General features: G+C 44.4%; 3 protein-coding genes and 1 long non-coding RNA gene across 5 annotated transcripts in view; 2 read left to right on the top strand and 2 right to left on the bottom strand.

The window, feature by feature from the left end:
• Window positions 1–2,268, top strand: part of LOC311033778 (plastin-3-like) — a 46,008-nt gene extending 43,740 nt beyond the window's left edge. For both annotated transcript variants that reach the window (XM_084041428.1, XM_084041429.1), the window contains exon 16: window positions 604–2,268. In XM_084041428.1, coding sequence (XP_083897554.1) covers window positions 604–736 — 133 coding nt within the window. In that variant the 3' untranslated portion in view covers window positions 737–2,268. The remainder of the gene's footprint in view (window positions 1–603) is intronic.
• Window positions 738–4,861, bottom strand: LOC311033789. The gene is made up of 2 exons (XR_014599542.1): window positions 4,751–4,861; window positions 738–4,139 (listed from the first exon to the last, which is right to left on the bottom strand). It is a non-coding gene; the product is annotated as an uncharacterized lncRNA (long non-coding RNA).
• A 3,825-nt stretch (window positions 4,862–8,686) lies between these two features.
• LOC311033776 (cyclic nucleotide-gated cation channel-like) overlaps window positions 8,687–24,712 on the top strand; it is a 28,476-nt gene continuing 12,450 nt past the window's right edge. Inside the window, exons 1-6 of the mRNA XM_084041426.1 lie at window positions 8,687–8,854; window positions 9,770–9,880; window positions 13,095–13,286; window positions 13,491–13,604; window positions 22,780–22,886; window positions 24,222–24,519. Of these exons, the coding sequence (XP_083897552.1) occupies window positions 8,757–8,854; window positions 9,770–9,880; window positions 13,095–13,286; window positions 13,491–13,604; window positions 22,780–22,886; window positions 24,222–24,519 (920 nt within the window). The 5' untranslated portion in view covers window positions 8,687–8,756. The remainder of the gene's footprint in view (window positions 8,855–9,769; window positions 9,881–13,094; window positions 13,287–13,490; window positions 13,605–22,779; window positions 22,887–24,221; window positions 24,520–24,712) is intronic.
• Window positions 16,480–21,150, bottom strand: LOC311033442 (ubiquitin carboxyl-terminal hydrolase 32-like; the record flags this gene model as incomplete). The annotated part of the gene is made up of 2 exons (XM_084040953.1): window positions 16,480–16,859; window positions 16,983–21,150. 2 exons carry the CDS (start codon window positions 21,148–21,150, stop codon window positions 16,480–16,482), a joined length of 4,548 nt encoding a protein of 1,515 aa, XP_083897079.1.

Below are 24,712 nucleotides of genomic sequence, written 5' to 3' on the forward strand. Positions count from 1 at the left end.
TTGACTTAAGTAAAAGTATCAATACTGCAACGTAGAAGTACTCTGTTACAAGTAAAAGGCCGGAATTAAAAATGTTCTTGAGTAAAAGTACAAAAGTTTTGGTATCCAAATGTACTTAAAGTACCAAAAGTAAAAGTACTAAAATGTTTGAAAATAGCCGATCTACAAGCTCACAATGCATCGCATCGTGACGCGTTGTGAGCTTGTAGATCTGCTATTTTCAAGTAGCCTAGGTATAAAATAGGGCTAAAGTGGTTAATGTATGTTTTATAATGTAATAATCAAAATCTACAAAGTAACTAGTAACTAAAATGTTCAAATAATCGTAGTGTAGTAAAAGTACTATATTTGCCTCTTGAGATGTAGTGGAGTAGAAGTAAAAATACTGAAAACTGGAAATACACCAGTAAAGTAAAAATACCTAAAGATTGTACTTAAGTACAGTACTTGAGTAAATGTACTTAGTTACTTTACACCACTGGTGGGAAGGCCGATAAATAATCAATACCGGTAATACTGAAAAAGTATTTCTTTTGTCATATCGAAGAAACATGACCGTGAGTGTGATTGCCCCCCCCCCCCAATCCCCCTCCTTCCTTTCAGGTACGCCGTTTCCATGGCGAGGAAGATAGGAGCGCGGGTGTACGCCCTGCCTGAGGACCTGGTGGAGGTGAACCCCAAAATGGCCATGACGGTGTTCGCCTGTCTGATGGGAAGAGGGATGAAGAGGGCTTAGACCCCCCCCCCACCCCACCCCCCCCCCCCCCCCCCCCAAACACACACACACACACACACACACACACACACACACACACACACACACACACACACACACACACACACAAAGAATTTGTACAATAGCAGTTTGGGGAAATCCTGTAAACAATCCTAATTCACCCTTTAAGACCGGGAACGCACCACTTGAATATTCCTCATGTTTATTGCCTCAGATATCCCCCCCCCCCTCCCAGGTGCCATTACCAGGACACGTACAGTGCAGAATGAAAGCTATACTTGTGCCTTCTAATGTGCCAGCAGCCTGTATTATGAGCATTTAACACGCTGTACTTATTATAAGCCATGATAATAATCTATGCATTGTGACCGTAGCCGTTAGCCTGTGGAAATCGTTAAAGTAATGGGACCGCTAAGAGGGAATCAGTAAAGGACGACTTCACCGCTTTTCAACCTATCTTCATATAATTGGTCCTCACTAATACTCATGATAAAATGGTACAATTCTTTTCTACTCGGTCTGTGTCTCAGAGGAGGGCTGTGGACAGTTCAGAGTCCCGTCTACCAGCGACATCATCAATGGGGAATCCAAGCTAATAGAAACTGCAGCCTTTCTATTCCTGGAAAGTTGCAATGCAATAAAAGAAGCCATTGTTCTCGTGTTAATAAAAATCTAAATAAAAAATGTGAAATCTTGTTGGAAAAAAAAATCATGCCTAACGATGATGTCACTGGTAGACAGGTTTCTGGACTGTCCACAGCCCTCCTATGAGACACAGACCAAGTAGGAAAAAAATGGTACCATTTTATCATGAGTATTAGTGAGGACCAATTATATGAAGATAGGTTGAAAAGCGGTGAAGTCGTCCTTTAAAGAATTGGAATTGTTAAAATCCTAAATGATCCCAACCCTAGTAGCTGTTACTACTTGATACGACCAACACCCACGAGTCAGAACAAGGGCAGTTTATGTGGGGGGTAAACCAAAGAAATGCTTCGGGGAAATATTTGGACTGATTTGTTTTAAGACAAAAAAAAAGTTAATGATTATGTTGAATGTTAAAAAAAAAACGGAGATACCGTAGATCAGGGGTCTTCAACAGGGGGTCCGGGACCCCTAGGGGGTCCTCAGAGTTACTACAGGGGGTCAGCCAAAATCGTTGTGAGATATATATATATTTCTTTTTTTCCTTAACTTGAACCCTAGCATCCCTATTCTGAAAAGAACGCCTCGCACTGCGAGGCGTTGTGATCTTGTAGATCTGCTATTTTTGGCAAAGAGGTATAGGTGTAGAGGGGTAAAAAAGATCAGGTCAAGTAAACAAAAAATGCTTATTCTGAAACTCAATGTTATACAATATAGAGGGGGTCCCTGCTTCATCTGTCTCTCAACTAGGGGGTCAACTTGGGCTGAAAACGTTGAAGACCCCTGCTGTAGATCTCTGCAACGCTGCTAAGGTAGCTGAGACTCGACAGGCTTCCAGTACTTTATCACCAAATAAATACTGCTGTGCTCCACCTGAAAACGGAAAAGTTTCCGCTCATTTTATTTTTTTACTGCGGGTAAAAAAATAGAAATAATCCTTGTGAATGATCATGACGTCTGTCAGGTGAGAAACCTCATTATGTCCAAAACCGTCGCTTCGCGCAGCTTGCGGATCTGCTACTTGTTTTGATGCTTTTGCGTAGCCTGCCCCCAGCGCGTCTGATATCTGGCATAGAGGGGCGGAGGCAAAATCTCAGACGAAAACATCCGTGGGCTCCCATTGGTTCACCGATCTGTGCGCCCGCCCCCCGCGTCCCTCCTCCTCCTCCTCCTCCCCCAATGTGCAGCATTGGGAGCCCTGACGTCACAACATTTGGAGCGACGCCCACTGCACTCTGTTTGGTTGGGGGAAATGAAAGGTTGACTCCCATTTCCTATGCCCGGGAATGTGAACAGCTTGGTCCAGGCTCTTCTTTTTGAGCAAAGCGCGAAGGAAAATAAAATCCTGGAGACCGAGGCTAGCTTTTGTGTGACGCTGTAGTATGATCAAGTAAGGCTTTAATTTACGGTTTATTTACATGTTAAAATATGGAGATTAGAGGTTTCTGCCCGGCAGCGACGGTGATTGTAATGAAATAGCCTGGAGAAATGCTGTCGTTAGATGGATACGAACCAGAATTTCAAAAGTCGGACCGGAATGTTTTTTTTTTGTTTTAATTTTAAATTTCTAGTGTTTTTGTCATGTATCTCCTCAGGTATGGCTGTCTGACCTGTATGTTGGTTGTTCCCTGTTCAGATCAGACCTGAGCGACAAAAGTTCCAAACCACATTTTCCTGAATGTGGCTGTTAATGTAACGTTGCCTTAATGCTGCCGTTGACCATGTGGATTTTAAAATGACTGATTATTTTTGTTTAGTTAAAGGTAGGGTAAGTGATTTGCTTTGGTTAAAATAAGTGTTAAATAGCTCTATATTCTGATAGTACTCATTGCTATAGAGTGTTTGTTCAGTAAAAGGAGTCTCCTTGTCTCTCCAGCTCTTTATTAAACAGAAAATGCATTTTCGTTTCAGTTTCAGCTTCATTTCCAATTTTATCCAATCAGGATAGAGAACTCAATCAGGATACAGATTAAACAAGTGAAATTGGAAGTGATGACACTAAGAAATGAGCAGGCAAAATTGGAACTGGAACACTATACAAATTAAGCTTAAAAATGGGTACTTTCTCCTGATTGGCTGAGATTTTGACACCTACCGAAAAATGTATTTTCTGTTTATTAAAGAGCTGGAGAGACAGGGAGACTCCTGTTACTGAACAAACACTCTATAGCAATGATTACTATCAGAATATAGTATTTTAACCTTTTAACAAAATACTTTTTGTTTTAACCAAAAAATATCACTTACCCTACCTTTAAGGGACCACTTCACCCACTTTGGAACTAGCCTCGTTCCCAGCCCGTACTCATCTGCCAAGAGGAAAGCGACCTAATACAGAGAGTGTCTATAGGGGGGGGCGGGACTTCCGCCGTACGTATTTCCCCCCGGAAACTATATTTTTCGACCAATCACAACAGTCGTTTCATTCACAGAGAATGTAAACGGATTTGTAACGCGTCGACGTCATTTCCTTGGCCTGGTACTTCCGCCAAATTCCGGTAGGCCTACTTCCGTTTTTTTGACACTCAACCGGCTAGGGTCTTGCCCATGCAGCGTGCTTCGGAGCTGAGTAGAAAAAAAGATATGGTACCATATTATGAGCATTAGTGAGGACCAATGATATGATAAGGTTGAAAATGGATGAAGTGGTCCTTTAAGTGTCGCTGCTGCTGATATACTTTAACATTCCATAGTTTTAACAATCACTGTCTAAGTGTTTCCCAGTTGCTGCGGAAATAAGTCATTTTGACAGTAGCAACTTTTCCCTCGATATTCGCTCCCAATCCAACCCGCCGTTTTGACCGAACTCCATTTAAACCCTTTAAGACCGGGGGACGCATATGTGTAAGCACTTTATCCATATTTTATACTTTTGGCTATTCAAAAATAGCAGATATACAAGCTCATAGCGCGGCACCGAGTGCCGCGCTATGAGCTTGTAGATCTGCTATTTTTTTTTAAATTGTGTTGTTTTTTTTGCAAATCTTTGAATATATATCTATAAAGCAATTGTTTTTTACTCAAATCTTTGCTTCTGGGGGTCTCTGGAACAATTTTTTTTTAGATGGGGGTCCGCAGCCAAATACATATCGTTGTGGGGCTCCTTGACACTGACACTGATATTATAGCAACATAAGTGTTTCAGAAAACTGTTTTAAACTGATTTAGAAGACATTTGTAGAATCCCCAGAAGCAATAACATTTTAGTTAGAAATGCTTGCTTTAAATATATGTATATTCAAAGATTTGCACAAAATTGTTCACAATTTTTCAAAAATAGCAGATCTACAAGCTCATACTCGGTCCCGCGCTATGAGCTTGTAGATCTGCTATTTTTGAATAGCCCAACAAAATCTAAAAATGACACACAGATGCGTTCCCGGTCTTAAAGAGTTAACCAGCTCTCCGGTTGTCTCTGTAGCTGGTCTTGTACTTATACCTCCTGGTCACAAAAATAACAATAAAAACATCCAGCCCTCACATTATCGCTCTGTGTCTTCCTTTCTGTCTGAACCACCAGACGTCTTCAACGGGAGGGGTCCGGGACCCCTAGGGGGTCCTCAGAGTTACTACAGGGGTCTTTGTGTGATTGGATTTTTGTTTTGTTTTACATTAACCACTTGAACCCTATTATCCCTATTCTGAAGAGAACTCGAGCCAAAAATAGCAGATTTACCAGCTCAGTCCGACGTATATTTTGGGCGTGTGGACACGCCCAAAAATAACGTATTTTGGTTGTGTGGACCCCCCCAAAATAATCATATTTGAAGTGGGGAACAAGTGGGGCTTTTGACGAAGTAATAGTCTTATTTTATTTTTATTTTTCATTTTAGAGGCATTTAAAAAGGTCTTAGAAGTCCTTTTAAATTATGACTTTAGAAATGTGCAGATACTAGGGATGTAATGATATAGTAACTGCATCGAAAAATCGTTTTGAATTTTCAACGATCTACTATATCGTTATGCAAACAGCAAAATATCGTATCGTTTGACTTTGTATCGTATCGAATCGTTTTGCAATGCAAATAATCCATTTTATCAATACTAAGTACTTTTAAGAAGAGAGAAAGAGGGGTTTATATCCAGTATCCAGGTATTTATTCGTCACACAGAATTTTTGGGTAAATAAATAGTTACTATATCGATTTTAAATCATTGAATCGAATCGTATCGTTCTAAATTAACCTGTCCTGTATCGTCCATGTATCGTATCGACTAAATCCCTGAATCGAAACGTATCGTTTCGTTCTATATTAACCTGTATCGTTCATGTATCGTATCGACAACCAAGTATCGTGATACGTATCGAATCGTTGTTAAAACGTATCGTTACACCCCTAGCAGATACCCTTTATACACTTATACTGTATGTTGGTGTGTTTACTGTTGAGTGAGAAAACCGTGGCGCACATTAAGCCCCCTGGGGTTCCCGGCCTATATGTTGAGAACCACTGGGTGATGTGTGTGTGTGTGTGTGTGTGTGTGTGTGTGTGTGTGTGTGTGTGTGTGTGTGTGTGTGTGTGTGTGTGTGAGAGAGACACCTCGGTAATCAGAGAACTGAACACGGCATAAAACACAGCATGATGAGGGCACTTCACTACAGCTCTTTGAATTCAGATGAGCTTGCTGGTACAAATGCACACACACACACACACACACACACACACACACACACACACACACACACACACACACACACACACACACACACACACACACACACACACACACACACACACACACACACACATTTGCAATTAAAAGGATGGTGAGTGGAGTGCCATGTGATCATTCCTTTTATCTGCATGTGTTTGTTCACTGTCGTCCACCCATCCGACTCTCCCTTCATCCATCCATCCATCCATCCATCCATGTCGGTATCAATCTTGCGTGGCTCTATGGACAGCCATGCAGAATATAGACTGACAAAAGGGGCACAGGGCAGAGAGATGCATGGATGGATAGATGGATAGATAGATAGATTCATGGATAGATAGGTAGGTAGAGACGCAGGTAGGCAGAAATATAGACTGACAAAGGGGCACTGGGCAGAGAGACAGACAGAGAGAGAGAGAGAGAGAGAGAGAGAGAGAGAGAGAGAGAGAGAGAGATTGATTGATTTATAGATAGATAGGTAGGTAAGCAGAAATATAGACCGACCCTCTGCACAGGGCAGAGAGACGGAGAGAGATAGATACTATAGATAGATAGATAGATGGAAAAATAGATAAATGGAAAAATAGATAGATAGATAGATGGAAAAATAGATACAAAGAAAAAAAGAGAAAGAAAAAAAACAAAGTTGACAGATGAATTATTTAATGGTTAAAGCTGAATGAGATTAACTTGACAACATCAGAATTCTCAGGTTTGTTGCTTTTCTTTACTTTTTCTTTGCCACATGTACATTTACTCAAGTACTGTACTTAAGTACAATATTGAGGTACTTTTACTAATACCAATTGTCTACATTTTTTATTTCTACTGCACTACATCTCAGAGGCAAATATTGTACTTTTACTCCACTACAATTATTTGAAAACTTTAGTTACTAGTTACTTTGCAGATATAAATTATTACATTATAAAACTAACTCATAAAACACTAACTAGTGGTTACATTAACCACTTTAGCCCTATTTTATACCCAGGCTATTTGAACATTTCAAACATTTTAGTGCTTTTACCTTTGGTACTTTAAGTTAATTTTGATGCCAACACTTTTCTACTTTTACTCAAGTAAATTTTGAATTCCGGACTTCTACTTGTAACGGAGTACTTCTAAATTGCAGTATTGATACTTTTACTTAAAGGTAGGGTAGCTCTATATTCTGATAGTACTCATTGCTATAGAGTGTTTGTTCAGTAAAAGGAGTCTCCTTGTCTCTCCAGCTCTTTATAAAACAGAAAATGCATTTTCCTTTCAGTTTAATTTCCAATTTTATCCAACCAGGATAGAGAACTCAATCAGGATATAGATTAAACAAGTGAAATTGGAAGTGATCACACTAAGAAATGAGCAGGCAAAATTGGAACTGGAACACTATAAAAATGAAGCTTAAAAATGGGTACTTTCTCCTGATTGGCTGAGATTTTGACATCTACCGAAAAATGTATTTTCTGTTTATCAAAGAGCTGGAGAGACGGGGAGACTCCTGTTACTGAACAAACAATCTATAGCAATGATTAGTATCAGAATATAGTGCTTTAACCTTTTAACAAAATACTTTTTGTTTTAACCAAAAAATATCACTTACCCTACCTTTTAAGTAAAACATTTGAGTACTTTTTCCACCACTGGTCGTTGCTTTCTGTAAAGCCACATGTATGCTCTCTGTCGCACGCGGTGTCACTCGCTCGCGTGTGACACCGTGTCCGCGGCGCGCTGTGAGCTTGCAGATTTGCTTTTTTTAGGAGGAGGGTGAATCGGGCTCCAATTCACTGCTTCTAACCCATGATCATCCTCTGTCGTCATGACAACCATGCCACTTGTTGTTGCTATGCTGTCAGGCTTCAATGTTGTGTGTGTGTGTGTGTGTGTGTGTGTGTGTGTGTGTGTGTGTGTGTGTGTGTGTGTGTGTGTGTGTGTGTGTGTGTGTGTGTGTGTGTGTGTGCTATTTTATTGTCTTTTTGAGCGTGTGTGTGTGTGTGTGTGAGTGCTATTTTATTGTCTTTTTGAGTGTGTGTGTGTGTGTGTGTGTGTGTGTGTGTGTGTGAGAGTGAGTGAGTGCTATTTTATTGTCTTTTTGAGCGTGTGTGTGTGTGTGTGTGTGTGTGTGTGTGTGTGTGTGTGTGTGTGTGTGTGTGTGTGTGTGTGTGTGTGTGTGCGTGCGTGCGTGCGTGCGTGCGTGCCTGCCTGCCTGCCTGCGTGCGTGCGTGCGTGCGTGCGAGCGAGCGAGCGAGCGAGCGAGTGAGTGAGTGCTATTTTATTGTCTTTTTGAGCATGTGTGTGTTTATGCGTGTGTGTGTGTGTGTGAGTGAGTGAGTGAGTGCTATTTTATTGTCTTTTTGAGTGTGTGAGTGAGTGAGTGAGTGAGTGCTATTTTATTGTCTTTTTGAGCGTGTGTGTGTGTGTGTGTGTGTGTGTGTGTGTGTGTGTGTGTGTGTGTGTGTGTGTGTGTGTGTGTGTGTGTGTGTGTGTGTGTGTGTGTGTGTGTGTGTGTGTGTGAGAGAGAGTGCTATTTCATTGTGTCTTTTGAGCCTGCGTGTGTGTGTGTCTCGGTGTGCAACACATGCATTTATTTCACCAGTCATTTATCACCATCTCCCTCTCGTTGTATTGATTGAATCCAACATGGATTGAAGTTTTTCTTGTGTGTGCGCGTGCGCGTACATGTGTGTGTGTGTGTGTGTGTGTGTGTGTGTGTGTGTGTAGTATGAGTATGAGTGCCCAGGTAGTGGCTTCACAGAGGCTGTCTGTCAGAACGTGGACAGAAGAGGAGAGCGACAGAGCTGACAGCATCGTTCTCAGCAGGTAACACTTCTTCTCTCGGGGCAGTGGTGGAAAGTAACTAAGTACATTTACTCAAGTACCGTACTTATAAGTACAATTTTGAGGTATTTCATTTACTTTACCTGAGTACTTTCAATGTTCAGTACTTTTATTTCTACTCCACTACATCTTAGAGGCAAATATTGTACTTTTACTCCACTACAATTATTTGAAAACTTTAGTTACTAGTTACTTTGTAGATTTGCATTATTATTACAAAACATACATTAACCACTTCAGCCCTAATATACATTTCGGCCATTTGAAAATAGCAGATCTACAAGCTCACAATGCCTCGCATTGCGAGGCATTGAGAGCTTGTAGATCTGATTTGATTGAATTAACCGTTGCACCCCACAACTCCATTTTGATTGGAGTTTGATTGATTGAATACTTTATTAGTCAGAAATGTAAAAAGCACAGGGTACAGTCAGACAGATGTTAAGGCTGAAAGGATAACACAAAAAAGTCCTGGGGACTTGTTTCCATTGTGGTCCTATGTGTCCTACGTTTTTACAATTACAAAAACATTCAGGTTGGTATTAGACATTTAAGTGTCTTAGAGGTTAGGTTTAGGGATTGGAATTAGAGTTCAACATGATTTATACTTAGTTGCGCGCCAAGTGTCATGCACCGAAAAATAGCTGATCTGTAAGCTTGTAGATCTGCTGTTTTTCGGCTTTAGGCTTACGGTTAAAAATGTCAATAATTGTTTTTAAATGACATTCGTAACATGGCTGTCCTAAAGCGTTGATGTCCTCACAAGTATAGTAATACAAACGTGTGTGCGTGTGTGTGTGTGTGTGTGTGTGTGTGTGTGTGTGTGTGTGTGTGTGTGTGTGTGTGTGTGTGTGTGTGTGTGTGTGTGTGTGTGTGTGTGTGTGTGTGTGTGTGTAGGGCCCAGTCAGTGTGTGATGACGCCTGCTCGGAGCTGCAGAGGATGGCAGTCATGGACAGGAGAGACACTAACTCCCAGAACTCTTTTCGTGGACGAGGCGCTCTGTCCAGGTGATTGTATTCCACTGTTTCTCAACGGGGACCCCCTGGTAGACCAAGAACCAGATGGGGGGGGGGGGGGGGGGGGATTACATCTCCACACTGGCCTGGGAACGCTTCGGGATTCCCCTGGAGGAAGCGGCCAGGGGTGGAAAAAGTACTCAAATTATTTACTTAAGTAAAAGTACCAATACAATGTAGCAATATATAAATACTCCGTTACAAGTCAAAAGTTTTGGCATCAAACTTTACTTTAAGTACCAAAAGTAAGAGTACTAAGGTGTCTGAAAACAGCAGATCTACAAGCTCGCAACGCGTCGTATCGCGACGCGTTGCGAGCTTGTAGATCTGCTGTTTTCAAATAGCCTAGGTCTAAAATAGGGCTAAAGTGGTTAATGTATGTTTCATAATGTCATAATTTATATCTGAATGAGCAGGAATGTCATCGAGAGGGAAATTATTTGTATTGCGTTTTTTTGTAGAGCTTTTGTACTCGCCTTGTATTAAATTAAAAATAAAAATACATTAAACTGGAACACTATAACATTGAAGCTGATTAAATGGGTACTCTCTCCTGATTAGATGAAATTAGTGACCCATCTGAAAATGTATTTTCTGTTTTTTTAAGAGATGGGGAGACTCCTGTTCACAAACACTCTATATTGACATTGGCCCTGATTCACTAAGCAATTTACGCCCATATTATGATACGGGTGGTACCGGCATTTGCGACAATTCCTACATTAATAGTCTGATTCACTAATGTTTTATTGTCTGTGATTTGAGCGGAAGCTCCGCTCTTTCTCAAGTCAGCTCAGAGGCTGACCTACCAGGGATCAAAGCTTGCGTATGTCATTAGAATGCGGTGGGCGTAACCGGTTGCAACCGGGAAGCAGAGCAGTCCCCACAACATGATTTATTTACGGTTCTGTGGCTATCAGTATAAAACTCAAACGGCGCTCAGTAGGCTCAAGCGAACGTTGCAACGTTCGGGACGGCAACTCGTTCCCTTTAGCTCACTCGGTGGTCCCTCGCGTGGCTCCAGTTGGCTTGAGACTGCACGCCTCCGAAATGGTTTAGTCAATGGAGGAGATGCGAGGCGGCTATGCACGGATTTTCAGGTTTTCTAGGTGTCTATGCATGGAATGACACTCCGTGCAATGTATACTAAGTTGTGTGAGATCGGGTTGGTTTGCCAGTCGCGGCCAACTCAGACAAAGTGTCACGTAATGATGAAAATAGACTATCATGCCTTAATGTCACCATGGAGGCACAGACGCGCCTCCAGTGTCCGTGGTATTAATTTATAACACTGTATGCTACGGTATATTGATCACATGGACGCCACACAATAGCCTAATAAGTCTTACCATCTAATGAGGAAACAATGGACGAAAGCTGTGTCCAGAATAGATCCATTCATTCCCCATTCCGACGCAGGACAGTGATATACAAAATACTAATTTCCTCTCAGTATTCAATAAGCTCTGGTCCATAATCGGATAGCAGCTTTCCACTTCCAGTATGCCCTGGTCTGGATTCCAACATCCTCTTTTTACTTCGGTAAAGGTGAGCAATGTTCATTAGAAAAGGCTTATATAATATCCTTTCCACGTTTTATTAGCCTTTTATTTGGTCATGGGGTTAAACGTTGTAAACTTCTTTATTCTCATTACACATGAGAGCATTAATTACATTCAGCTGATCCATCGTGCGATCGAGGGACTCGCTTCCAGACAGAACAGATGTACAAGTTGTCAAGGCAATTTAACACCGACACCTGTATTTTTAGACGAGAGACGAAGTTGAACTTGCACCAGTGTTGCCAGATGTTGTGAGAGAAATAGGCAAACAGGTCTAGGAAAACAAGCCAAAAAGAAGCAACTATGGCACTAGGCCATTATGAGCACTTCAATTAAACCTATATATAGCCTACTGTATACATTGAAATTGTATACTGTACACATTGAAAATAGCCAATCTACAAGCCAATCTACAAGCAAATTGAAAATAGTCGATCTACAAGCTCACAACGATTCGCGATGTGACGCGTTGTGATCTTGTAGATCTGCTATTTTCAAAACAATCTTGAAATAAAATGTGGAATATTTGGAAGATTTTTTAAAAACATTTTAACAACACAAATCTGGTAAGGGGCTCCAGCTGCCACAAAACAAATTCAGATGGGGGTTATAGGGACAAATTAGCTTACATATTAATTTGGGGGTCCATGACCATGACATGAAAAATAAATATTTGAGAACCACCGGTTAAAATAATTAAAAAAATTGTGAAGCAAGCCCAAATAACAAGCCCAAAAAACTGCAACCCGCAACTACCAATATTTACAAGCTACTTCACTGAGAAATAAACCCAAAGTCGCTTGTAATAAGCGGATATGGCAACACTGTTCAGCACGGTGAAGTTGAAGTTGGATATTTAATTTCCTGTTGCCTTTTATGGTGCGAGAAGGGGAGTGGCACAATGCAAATGAACTTCTCGGGAACGTGCTTGAGATTTTACGACCAGCTGCCATCCAGATTAATCATGACCTACACCTGTGATCCGCACATTTGAGGGATTTACAAACCCCTTTGTAGCTTTAGCTTAGAGAAAATACACCCTCCTTTAGTAACTTTATTTACACCTTATTTATGACCAGCTTAGTGAATCGGGGCCATTGATACTATCAGAATATAGAGTTTTAACTCTAACACAAAACATTGTTTTGACCGAACATTATAACTTGCCCTACCTTTAATATAAGGATACCTTTTGTTTAATTGAAAAGGTTGCACGGTATGACTTGAGACAAGTGTCATTTGTTTCTTCAGGTCATTTAGCATGGTGATGACATTGATCAGAATATCTTTGTTTCTTCAGGTCAATTAGCATGGTGATGACATTGATCAGAATATCTTTGTTTCTTCAGGTCAATTAGCATGGTGATGACATTGATCAGAATATCTTTGTTTCTTCAGGTCATTTAGCATGGTGATGACATTGATCAGAATATCTTTGTTTCTTCAGGTCATTTAGCATGGTGATGACATTGATCAGAATATCTTTGTTTCTTCAGGTCATTTAGCATGGTGATGACACTGATCAGAATATCTTTGTTTCTTCAGGTCATTTAGCATGGTGATGACACTGATCAGAATATCTTTGTTTCTTCAGGTCATTTAGCATGGTGATGACATTGATCAGAATATCTTTGTTTCTTCAGGTTAGTTAGCATGGTGATGACATTGAGAGAATGGGCCCATAAAGGTTTGGTTGAAGAGGCCGAGCGACCGGATTCCTTCCTGGAGCGCTTCAGGGGACCCGCCCCCTTGGATCTGCAAGCCCCTCCCAGTAGATTCAGCCACGCCCACACAGACTCTGACGCGGACATTGACAGCAGACCGGCCAGACACACGTGAGAATGCGCACGCACACATGCACGCACACATGCACGCACACACGCACCCACACACCCACCCACACACACACACACACACACACACACACACACACACACACACACACACACACACACACACACACACACACACACACACACACACACACACACACACACCGTCCTTCGGTATCTCAATTCCCCTTTGTGCTCTTGTCTCAGGAAGCGCAGCAGGTGTAGCGTGCTCGTTTTGTCCCCTTCTGATGACGCGTACTACTACTGGCTGATGGTGATTGGTGCTGCTGTTCTGTATAACTGGAGCCTCCTGGTGGTCAGGTCAGTAACTACATGCCACGAATAGTAATTATGATAGTAATGTGACTACTGCTACATAGTCTCAAAAAAAAAAAAAACATTTTTTTTTCTTTCTATTTTTTTTCAAAAACACGTGAAACACGTTAATGGCACGTTGCACCATAGCGGTAAAACACGTGAAACACGTTAATGGCACTCAATGAGTTAAAAAGACGTGGTCAGACCATGTCTTAAGTGCAAAAAGAAATCTCAGGTTGTAAGGACACCGGCAGTTTATCTAAGCAGTACTCAGTCAATTCTAAATCAAGCGAAAAGCAAACGTCGGCCCAGGACGGGCGCAGAGCGCATGGATGTGTATATACAATAGGCAGCCAAAGAGCACTTGCATTTAAATAAGCCACAACTCGGTCAATTCTAAACCGATTGTTATCATTTAAAGTTCTCTATAATCTGTGAAGTGTCTATTGTCATTGTCTCTCCATCAAACGATATCAAGCGATATCCGGACTTGTATCAATGAAACTATGGAACTTTGGGATGCAGAGCCCTTTGCTCAAATTAATGAATAGCCTACGTTATGATTAATATTGAGTGAAGCAACTTGTGAAACACAAAAGCCAGATTAGGTGTGAAAATGACCCCTTTAATACAGTTGGTCAGTATATTTATAAAAAGACTAAAAAAGCCCCGGGTTAAGAGTGCTCTACAGACACTATTGTTTTTTTTTGTTATCAATTGTTTTTATTATCAAATCGACAATACAATTATATTCATATGAATACATTTTTCAACAAAAACAAGATACAAACAACTTAAAACAAAATAATAATAATAATAAAAATAAACCCTCCCACCCCTCCCCGGACCAACAATTTCTCGAAATGTAAGGGCCAAACACCATGCCTATACCTGTGCAAGGTCAAAACACTGTGTACAACACTTAAACCAAATCTTTAAGCTTATCTGCAACATTAGACCACATATCAATGTTCCTCTCACTTGCTCCATGTAACCTCGCCGTTGACAGTTCTAAATAAACAATATCCAAAAACGTTAAAACCCATTGGCGAAATGTTACAGACACTATTGTTTAAGGAAAGGAAAGGACAGGTGCAGACTCACAGCAAACGGTCATTAAGAAACAGTCTGCACTCACAGAATACATTTCTCTTTACGTTTTTATAAAATTATTATAGCATATCTATAGCTCACATCGTTGCTGTCGGGCAAACCTCTTATATCCATATTGTAACTTTTTGTGTTTCTCCGTAAATTAATGCCCTAAATCATGCTCTAGTTGATCATACTGTGTCACACAAAAGTATTAAAAGTATCAGATATACAACCTCGAAACGCGACGCGAAGGGACGCATTTTGAGCTTGTAGATCTTCTACTTTTGATACTTTTGAATTTGAATCCTTAAAAGTAACAATTTTGGACATGGGAGGTTACTATTTACTTTGTAGATTTGGATTATTATTACAAAACATACATTAACCACTTCAGCCCTATATAGGCTACTGTACATTTCGGCCATTTGAAAATAGCAGATCTACAAGCTCGCAAAGATTTGTATACATTATGAACTTGTGAAATGAGACATTCTGCACAATGGGTACTTTTACTTTTGGTACTTTAAGTATATTTTGATGCCAATACTTTTGTACTTTTACTAAAGTAACATTTTGATTTGCGGACTTTTACTTGTAACAGAATATTTCTACACTGCAGTATTGATACTTTTACTTAAGTAAAAGATGCGAGTACTTTTTCCACCACTGCCCCTTTTGAGGAAACGGCAGTGGGGGGAGTCATAGTGAGGGGGGCGTGGCGACAGACATTTTGCTAATTGGTGCAGGGCAGATCATCCGCGACAACCTGACACGGTGGGTCAGAGTAGCTAGGCTGAATATCGTTGCCATCGGGTGGAAACCTTGTATATCCAAAACCATTCCTTTTTAATTGTTTTAAAAACATTAGAAAATGGTGAAAATAGCATCGGCTATTTTCACTACTTGTGTGCGACACTCTTGTGTGATGAAGTTAGGGCGTTAATTTACAAAAACACATCAAAAGTTTAAATATGGAGATACGAGGTTTCTGCCGGACGGCGACGATATATATTAGTGGGTCTGTTACAGGTGGATTCAATCATGACCAATCAAAAGATCGCTCAACTGTGCAACATCGTCAATACAACACAAACACGACAATAATAAGGATAATACGACAATTACAGTAGCTGTATGAAACAAAATGAGACGTAAGAAAACTTTTAAACAATATGGCACCATTGTATCTATGTTGAGTTAAGACCTTAAAGTTATTAAGCAAATAACATATGCTGCATGAAAACAAACTCTGGTAAAATGTAAACAGGGATCCTTATTTGTTCTTTTGTTTTGAGTCTGACTGACTCCGGTGATCGCACTTCTACCAAGCCAGCGCCGAAAAGCTCTGGTCTGATGGAACAATGTGAAGGGGGAAAAAAAGAGTGGTTGATGTGATGAAATATAGCAAAGCATGTATGAAAAACAAACCCAGAACTCATAAAATACATTACACGGTACAGTACATGTCGCTAAGTTATAGTGGAAAAGGGTCTTGACATTCTAATGATTGAGACAAATGTCTGTATTACTCAATGCAACCGGATTCAACAATAGGCAGGCACTCGAGTAAAAAATATATGTAAATGTTTTTTCCCATATAATATATGTGACAAAACGATGCTCAGTTCAGTGGTTTGCGAAATTAGCCCCACAACAAACAAACACACATACAGACCCACTTGTATATAGGTGGCTTGCCTCACACCAGCTGAGAATGTGTGGGGGGAGATCTGACCCAGGACCAGTGCCTTTCAGCGCTGGCTTGATGGAAGACAAAGTGCGTTCACTGGAGAACACAGGTTTTCTTGTAGTCTGACTCAAAGTCCTCGTCCATGCTGCCGGTGTCGGCTATCTGCTTGCCGTCTGTCGTCGGCAGGAAGTGGGTGTAGTCGACCCCCTGCCGCTCGTAGAAGAGGATGTAGGCGGAGTCGGTGTCGATGGCCTCGGAGCGCACCTCCCTACAGCTGCTGTCGTTGTAGCAGTACCACTTCCCGTTGGGGTTCTTGGCGTAGGTCACATAGTGGCCTCGGCCCATGATTCCCGAATGACACGAGATTGCGTACAGGTTGTACGTAGCCTCCTCGTCCGGACATCCGTTGTCCTTGTGCTGCGGTGGCGAGTTGTCTGGGTCGGCAGCAGCGGCGGCGGCGGCGGCCGGGGCCGCTGACCCAGACAGCCCGTCACCAGAGCACGGACTAAATTCCATTTGTACGTTCTCAGAGTTACAGACGGGTCCATTTGGACCCCTGGTGGTCCCCGTAGCTGATGCTGACACCTGTTGACTACAACTGCCATCCAGGTTCTCCTTGCTGTTGGACCTGGAGAGGCGGTGTCTGCTGCTCGGCTGGGGCAGGTGGAGCCAGGCCTGTTTGGGGCCTCTTCCTCCCCCTCCTCCTCCTCCTCCTCCTCCTCCCCCTCTTCCTTTGCCGCTCTTGGAAGGGCTTCTCGGAGGGCTCCGACTGAGTGAACGTTCCAAGTGCGCCGACTTCGTGCTCAAGGCCGGTAAGGCTTTCGGCAGGTTGCTGAGGGCAGCCGGGGCGGACACCACAGACGATGGGTCGTCCTTTCCGACCTTCACTAGCTCCTCCAAGTCACCGCGGGAGTGGAGGAGACCGTGTCGTTGCTCCACGTGATCCCTGGGAGCCAGGAAGGCGCTGGGGTTAAAACTGCAATGGGGAAACTTGACAATCTTATTGTATTTGGTCCAGCGGCCGCTGACGAACTGGAAGCGCTTCAGGTGAACTATCAGGACGGGAGGGAGCCTCCAGAGCTCAAGCTTCTTGGTGGCCAGTCGACGGGTCTTGCACTTGGAGCAGTGGTAGAGCTCCTCCTCGCCCAGCTCCTCCTCGCTGGTGAAGGCCTTCAGACAGCTGTCCAGAGTGACGGGCTCGGCCTGCGCCTGGCGAGACTGCGGCACGCTGCAGTGTTCCTGCACGATCCTCTCCTGGGAGGGCTGGTAGCGGCGGTGCAGCGCTGCGGGGTCCCAGTCCACGGCGATGTGGTCGTACCCCACGGAGGCCTTGTCCTCCGTGCACTCTATGGCACAGCCTTGACAGTTCCTTAACCAGTTACAGCAGGCACATATGTTGCCGTACTTGTCCACTGCTCGTAGTGTGAAGGGGTACTGGTGGCCCGTACGGTCGTCGCAGTCCTGGCCGTGGTTGCTGGCCTCCTGTGGTGGCAGAGGTCTGACCAGTCTGGACACCTGGATCCATACAGCGTCATAGAGATCCTTCTTACTGGTGTGTGTGGTGTAGGGGATAATCAGTGGTGTTCCAAACAGACTGGGCCGGTTCTTCTGAAACAATATGAAGACGCTGTTCGTCCGCATTTTCCTGTGCATAGCAATAATGTAACTGACGAAAGGGCTGCAGGGCATCATGGTGCTGCTGGGCGCATCATTGGGGACGAGGACAGGTTGGGCGCCAATGTGGGTGATGTCTGTCGGTGTGGGCGCGGTGAGCGAGGCGGGCGAGCCAAGCACAGGGATCTCGTATGCATGCAGAAAGCGGTTGTCGGACAGACACACCTTCTGGTTGTCCTGGGGGCTGCTTTTCATGCTGGAGGTGTGGACCTCCGCCAGAAGGATCTGATCTGGATTGAGGCCGCAGAGTTCACTCAGCTGCTTCTTCAGACCGGTGTACTTCTCTTCCAGGTTCAACCTCAGGCCATATTGTACCGGGATGGAGCCATCCAGTTTAATGACAATGATCTCCAGGTGCATGGAGCTGGTCATGGGCAGGGGCAGGGACAGCAAGTTGAAAGGGTCAAATCGGGCGCTGATGTGACCGCACGTCTTGCACTCCACCTGGGACTTGAGCTGTCCGTGGAACAGGTCCACCACGATGGAGCGGTTCCTACGCAGGTGGTTTTCCCACGCCTCCGAGGCCACCTCCCGGTCAGGTCTGCCGTCGCTGTCCTTCAGCTCGATGTATGGCTTGTCGTGGACGCGGTTCAGGTCCTCGTGCAGACCGTCCAGGAGGAAGGCTAGCAGCTCCTGGGAATCCTGCTGCTGCAAGTCGTTGAACCGCGGCGCGTACTTCGCTAGCGTCCACCTGAGTTTGAGTGGCGCCACGTTTGCCTGCGTCCCACTCCACAACTCCGCCACTAGGTCACCATAGCTCTTTGCCATGTGACCTTGCATGCCTATGGGATTGGTTCTGTTGAGCTCGTAAAGGTGCCTCCCGGCGATGAAGTAGTCGGTGAGAGGCTTGGTGTTGCTCACACACTGGATGCTGGAGTTCATAAAGCAGCTGTTGCCGAGGTTACTGAGGCCCGTGGCTCCTTTCTCGGTAGGTCGGACGTTGTGTCTTTGCATCTTTTGGCTGTTGGCGATGAAGGACATCTCCTCTGGCCAGCTCATGTCTTTGTTCCTTTCCTCGATGAATACACACTGTTCATCCTGGATCTTCAGACTCTCCAGCGTGTGATCTTCATCATCCAGGAGGGTAAGGTCGTTCTCACTGTTGTACAGCCACAGTCTCATGTCCTCCTCTTTGATGCAGATCCTCTGGGACAGGTGGACATGGATTTGCTTTATGGTGGCCATGCGGCTGAAACAGCCTGTAGAGTGAAGCACCCGCTTCAGAGGGGCATTGCGGGAGGCCACAGTACCTGCCAAATTGACATGGACGTGGGTCTGGGGGGGTCGCTGTTCCTGTTGCCGCAGGAACTTCAGGTAGCGTGGGAAGAGCTCCAGCTCCTCTTGGCCTGTCTTACTCTGCTGAATCACCAGCCGTGGGAGGGGCAGGTTGGCACCGTACCAGTAATACAGTGCTTTCCAGACTGGTCTTGGGACCGTCTCAAAGTCTTGGCATGGCACCAGCTGTAAGGAGCACTTCAGCCTCCCACCATGACTGGTCAGATGGTGGGCCTTCACAGGGTCAGTGCTGACCAGGGGCCGGTTGTCGATGGCCCCAGGTTTCTGTTCTACGAGATGACAGGGCAGGTGACCGGTGGCTCCAAGTAAACACTGGTTGTTGTCCAACACGTGTTGATGGACAAAGCATCTCCTCACAGCCGAGGGAGCTATCTGGGGGCTGATCAGAGCTGTCACAGAAGCACTGGACACTGCATCCCGTGACCTCTGCTTGGAGGGGCTTCCCAGTCCTCCCAGCCCTGGACGGACATGCTGTTCCGTGCTGGCCACGGCCATCGGGTTCCTCGGAGAGCTCAGAATGGACGGCTGCTCCAACATGAAGCCCTCATGCTCATATTTGACGTAGTTCTTCCACTGTTGCCACCAGAGCATGGAGATGATGAACCAGTGCTGACCTGACTGTAGTCCATGTCTGCTCTCCCTCTCCAACCAACCCCTGATTATCTGTCCCTCCTCTTCAGGGGTTGCAGGCCTAAACCACAGGACTATATGGCAAACCTGGAAGAGCAGGTTGAGGAACCCGTTAGCCAGAGCACTCTTCGCGCTCCATACCAGGTAGTCCTCCAGGGTCAGTTGACCCAACTTGGTGGTGTCGTTTATCAGGATACCCTCCGCTATGTCCGACACACTACAGTGCAATTCAAAGAGTGTATCCGTACGATTATCTTTCCACACCTCCAGTAGCGCCACAACCATTCCGTAGAGCTCATCTCGAGACAGAGCCCCGTCTCGGTCCGCATCAAACACCTTGAAACAAAATGTCTGCCTTTCCGCAAGGGTCCCCCTGCAGCACATAGACAGGCCACAAGAGAACTCTTTAAAGTCAATGTGATTGTCTCGATTCCCATCAAACGCATTAAACAAGCCTTCACTGATTGAGGCGGGAATGGGTGGAGAGATCAGTGGGACGAAGGTTTTCAAGTCCAAGCGTCCGGTCCCCGACTTACTACTTTTCAGCAGTAAGTGGTAGCCCTTCTCCAAGTCGAGGATAGCCGACTCTTCAAAGTGCGTGTTGCCTGCGAGAGTCCGGTAGAAGGTGGTCACGTAGCTGTCGCTGGTCAGGGCGGCACACATGTCTCCCGACAGCAGCCATCTGGAGAAGGTGAGGGCCTCCTTGTTGTGCATGAGCCATCCCCTGAAACACCCGAAGTTCACCTTCACCTCCTGCGTGAAGAACTTCCTGAGTGAGGGCGGGACTTCCCCGTCCAGCACACGGAGAACCGCCTCCATGTCGTCCCTCGCCGCGTAGCCGCCAGGTTGGCTAGCGAACAGGCTGAAGAGGTACTTGGCCTTCTCCTCGTCTTTCCCTCTAATCAGCAGCACCAAACCGACGATCAGGTCGGGCTGGTACAGGCCCTTGGGTGAGCCTCCGAACGACGCATAGATCACTTCGGCGAGTTTGGGAGGAACTCCGTCTCCCAGGACGTCCCTGTAGAAACATTGCTGGGTCATGTAACTGCAATGTCCGCTGGTTCTCTTGAAGGCATCCTTCAGCCTCCTCAGTTCCTCTTGTGTGACTCTCTTGGTGGCCTCTTTGTACGACAGGAAACCTATCTGCGACTCCGTGGCGCCCATGCTGTCCCCTCATGTCATTGCGATGTGAGGAGGTGAATGTCGTTGGGCTGAATCGAGGAGGAAAATTATGTGTGGTATCTGTCTATTCTGATAGCCGTTCCTGTTGAATTGAGTGACAAAACATGATGCTGGCAAATAATCTCTGTCTGTGCGTGTCCGTCTTGGTTTTATGGTATCATCTATGACATCATAAATGTCATCATGACTCTGGGCAAGATACGGACTACTCCATGTTTTTTTTAAGTGGGCTCCGAGGCCCCGCAGGGGTCCTTTAGTGGCTTGCAGGGTGCCGCCAGCAACATGTGTTAACACATTGTGTGCCAGAGGTTTATTAAAATACTGTACGTTCAGTGCCTGCATTTCTTCCATCCACTTACGTTAATACGTTTCGTGCTATATTTTAGAGATATTAAGATAAGATATTAAGATATAAAGATATTAAGCTTTTAGTCAAGGAGTTAACACTGGAAAGGCCGACCGGAAGCATTTTTGACATGGATCTACATCCGGCCTCTCCTTCTCAGAGACTCCTTGGATGATCACAAAGTTTCGTTAAAGCGGCCCACGTGGGCCCCACGTATAAAAAAAAATGGGTCAAAAACGGTCCGGACCGTTTTCGGCACTCCCCGCATGGATTCTCAAAAACGATCCGGACCGTTTTTGGCACACAATGTGTTAATATAGCATCAAAATCAGTTTAACCACTTTAACCCTATTTATGGTACGATTTGAAAATAGCCAATCTACAAGCTCACAATGTGCCGTGATGTGACACGCTGTGAGCTTATAGATCTGCTATATGCAAAATATCTTATATTTCTTTTAATATTCTTATTCTAAATATTCTAAAACAACACACATCTTGTATGGGGGTCCCTGGCGCACAATATTTTCAAGATGGGGTCCGAGGCCAAGTATAATGATGTGGGGGTCCTTGACATGAAAAGGTTTGTGAACCACTGGACTAGACTGGTGTCCGTTGGGCTCTGGCCTACTCAGGAACGATGCAAATTGCTACTGCATGCTAGACTAGAGGGTAGCACGGGTCCGCCCGGAACCGAAGACACGAGCCCCGATCCGAGAACCGAGCCGGGTCGGGCCAAAATATTGACTTGTCCCTCGGGTACGGGTCGGATCAGTTCCAATTGTCACGGTTTCCGGTTGGTCCATTTGAGATGTATGGACCCGTATGAACCCGTGAGGGTAACCGGAAGGCTCACCCCCATTTTTTTCGCGGACCAGCGTTTCTTGTATTTGTTTTACTGAGGTTAGAAATATAAGTTTAGGGTTAGGCAAAGTTTTACGGATGTTAAGTTTAGGAATAAGGTTAGGCTTTGCCACCGTTTTACTGAGGTCATGTTTAGAAATAAGGTTAGGTTTAGGCATAGTTTACTGAGGTTACCTTTAGGAATACTTTACCCTCGATCCGTTTCGGACCAGGTCCAGTTATCCACGGGTCAGTTTCGGACCGGGTCCAGTAATATATATTGTGTGTGTGTGTGTGTGTGTGTGTGTGTGTGTGTGTGTGTGTGTGTGTGTGTGTGTGTGTGTGTGTGTGTGTGTGTGTGTGTGTGTGTGTGTGTGTGTGTGTGTGTGTGTGTGCGCGCGTGCGTGTGCGTGTGCGTTCAGGGCCTGTTTTGATAAGCTACAGAGGAGCGGTGTGTTGGTGTGGATGGTACTGGACTATCTCTGTGATGGAGTCTACATACTCGATATGGCTGTTCGCCTTCGCACAGGTACTAGCAGCACAACGCTACACATACATTTCAAACTCCATATCCCCGACTGCTGACATATTATTAAAGCCATACTGTCTACCTTTTTCAATGAAACAAAACCGTTTTTTTTTTGTATATTGTTGCTGTCGAGCAGAAAACTCTTATCTCCATATTTTAACTTTGTACATTTTTTTTGTAAATTAATGCCCTTCTTAATCATATACAGCGTCACAGAAAAGCATCAAAAGTGTTTTTTAATGTAGTATTGCTACTTAACTTAACCCATTAACACCTGGAACGCATTTGTGTCACTTTAAATTTCTTTGGCTATTCAAAAATAGCAGATCTACAAGCTCAAAATGCGTCGCAGTGCGTAATTTAATTTCAAATGCATTTAGTTATACTTATGTTAACTTTTTGAACTTAAATACAAATACATTGGACATAAAAAATACAATATAATTGTAATACTAGTCATTAAGCTACCAATATAGACTGAAGTGCGACGCGTTTTGAGCTTGTAGATCTGATATTTTTGCTATTTTAAATTGGAATCCTCATTTCTCTTTTTGCTATTTTTGAATTGGAATCCTGAAAAGTAACATTTAATTTAATTTAATAGACTGAAGTAATTAAAGCGGGTCATGTTTGCATGTTTGGAATTGTAACAGCTGAAATCAATAATATATCAGTATTCCGATATTAACCTGCGGGCCGCATTAAGTGAAGGTGGGGGGCGCATGTGGCCCCCGGGCAGCCAGTTGCCCCTTGATGTATTGACCATGGGGTTCACGTTCACTACTCCCATTGGAATGAATAGACTCCCACCTGATACCGGTCTCCCAAAAAGGCGGCCACCTACGTCACGCAGAGAAGGTAAGTAAACCGGAGATATGGCATATGGCATTGGTTCTCAAAGTGGGGTCCGGGGACCCCCAGGGGTCCTTGGCAGGGTACCAGGGGGTCCCCAGCTACATTTGTTAATAAAGTGTCACAATCATTGTAACTTTTGTCCATGTAAACTTTGTCCATATTCTATACTTTGGCTATTCAAAAATAGCAGACGTACAAGCTCATAGTGCGGCACCGAGTGCCGCACTATGAGCTTGTAGATCTGCTATTTTTGAAAAATCGTGAAAATGTGTGCAAATCTTTGAATATATATACTTTTAAAGCAAACATTTTTAACTCAAATCTTTGCTTATGGGGGTCCCTGGAACTGAATATTTTGAGATGGGGGTCCGCGGCCAAATACATATTATTTTAGGGGTCCTTGACATGAAAAAGTTTGAGAACCACTGGCATATGGCATATTCCTTAACGTTTTTTTTTTTCGTCTTCCACCCACCGCAGGTTACCTGGACCAGGGGCTGCTGGTGAAAGACGTGCGTCGCCTGCGGGAGACGTACGCGCGCACGCTCCAGTGCAAACTGGACCTGGCGTCCGTCCTGCCCACCGACCTGCTCTACTTCACCGTGGGCGTCGCCCACACGCCCCTGCTGCGCTTCAACCGCCTGCTGCGCCTGCCGCGCCTCTTCGAGTTCTTCGAGCGCACGGAGACGCGCACGGGATGCCCCAACGCCTTCCGCATATGCAAGCTGGTGCTGTACATCCTGGTGATCATCCACTGGAACGCCTGCGGCTATTACAGGCAAGGGCATCATTTCTAAAAACGGATAGTCCCAATCCTACATTCCGATTGGCTGGTTTCCAGGGACGTGCACAGATAGACTCTAGGTGGTGCTGGAGCACCTGCCCTTTGCCCTCTTGACCAGAAGTGCCCTTTTGAAAAAAAGGGCACTTTTTTTTTTAGTTTACAGCAGGGGTCTTCAACAGGGGGTTGA

This window comes from Gymnoscopelus microlampas (genome assembly GCF_963454915.1).
Source record: "Gymnoscopelus microlampas genome assembly, chromosome: 18".
Taxonomy (NCBI): Eukaryota; Metazoa; Chordata; class Actinopteri; order Myctophiformes; family Myctophidae; genus Gymnoscopelus; species Gymnoscopelus microlampas.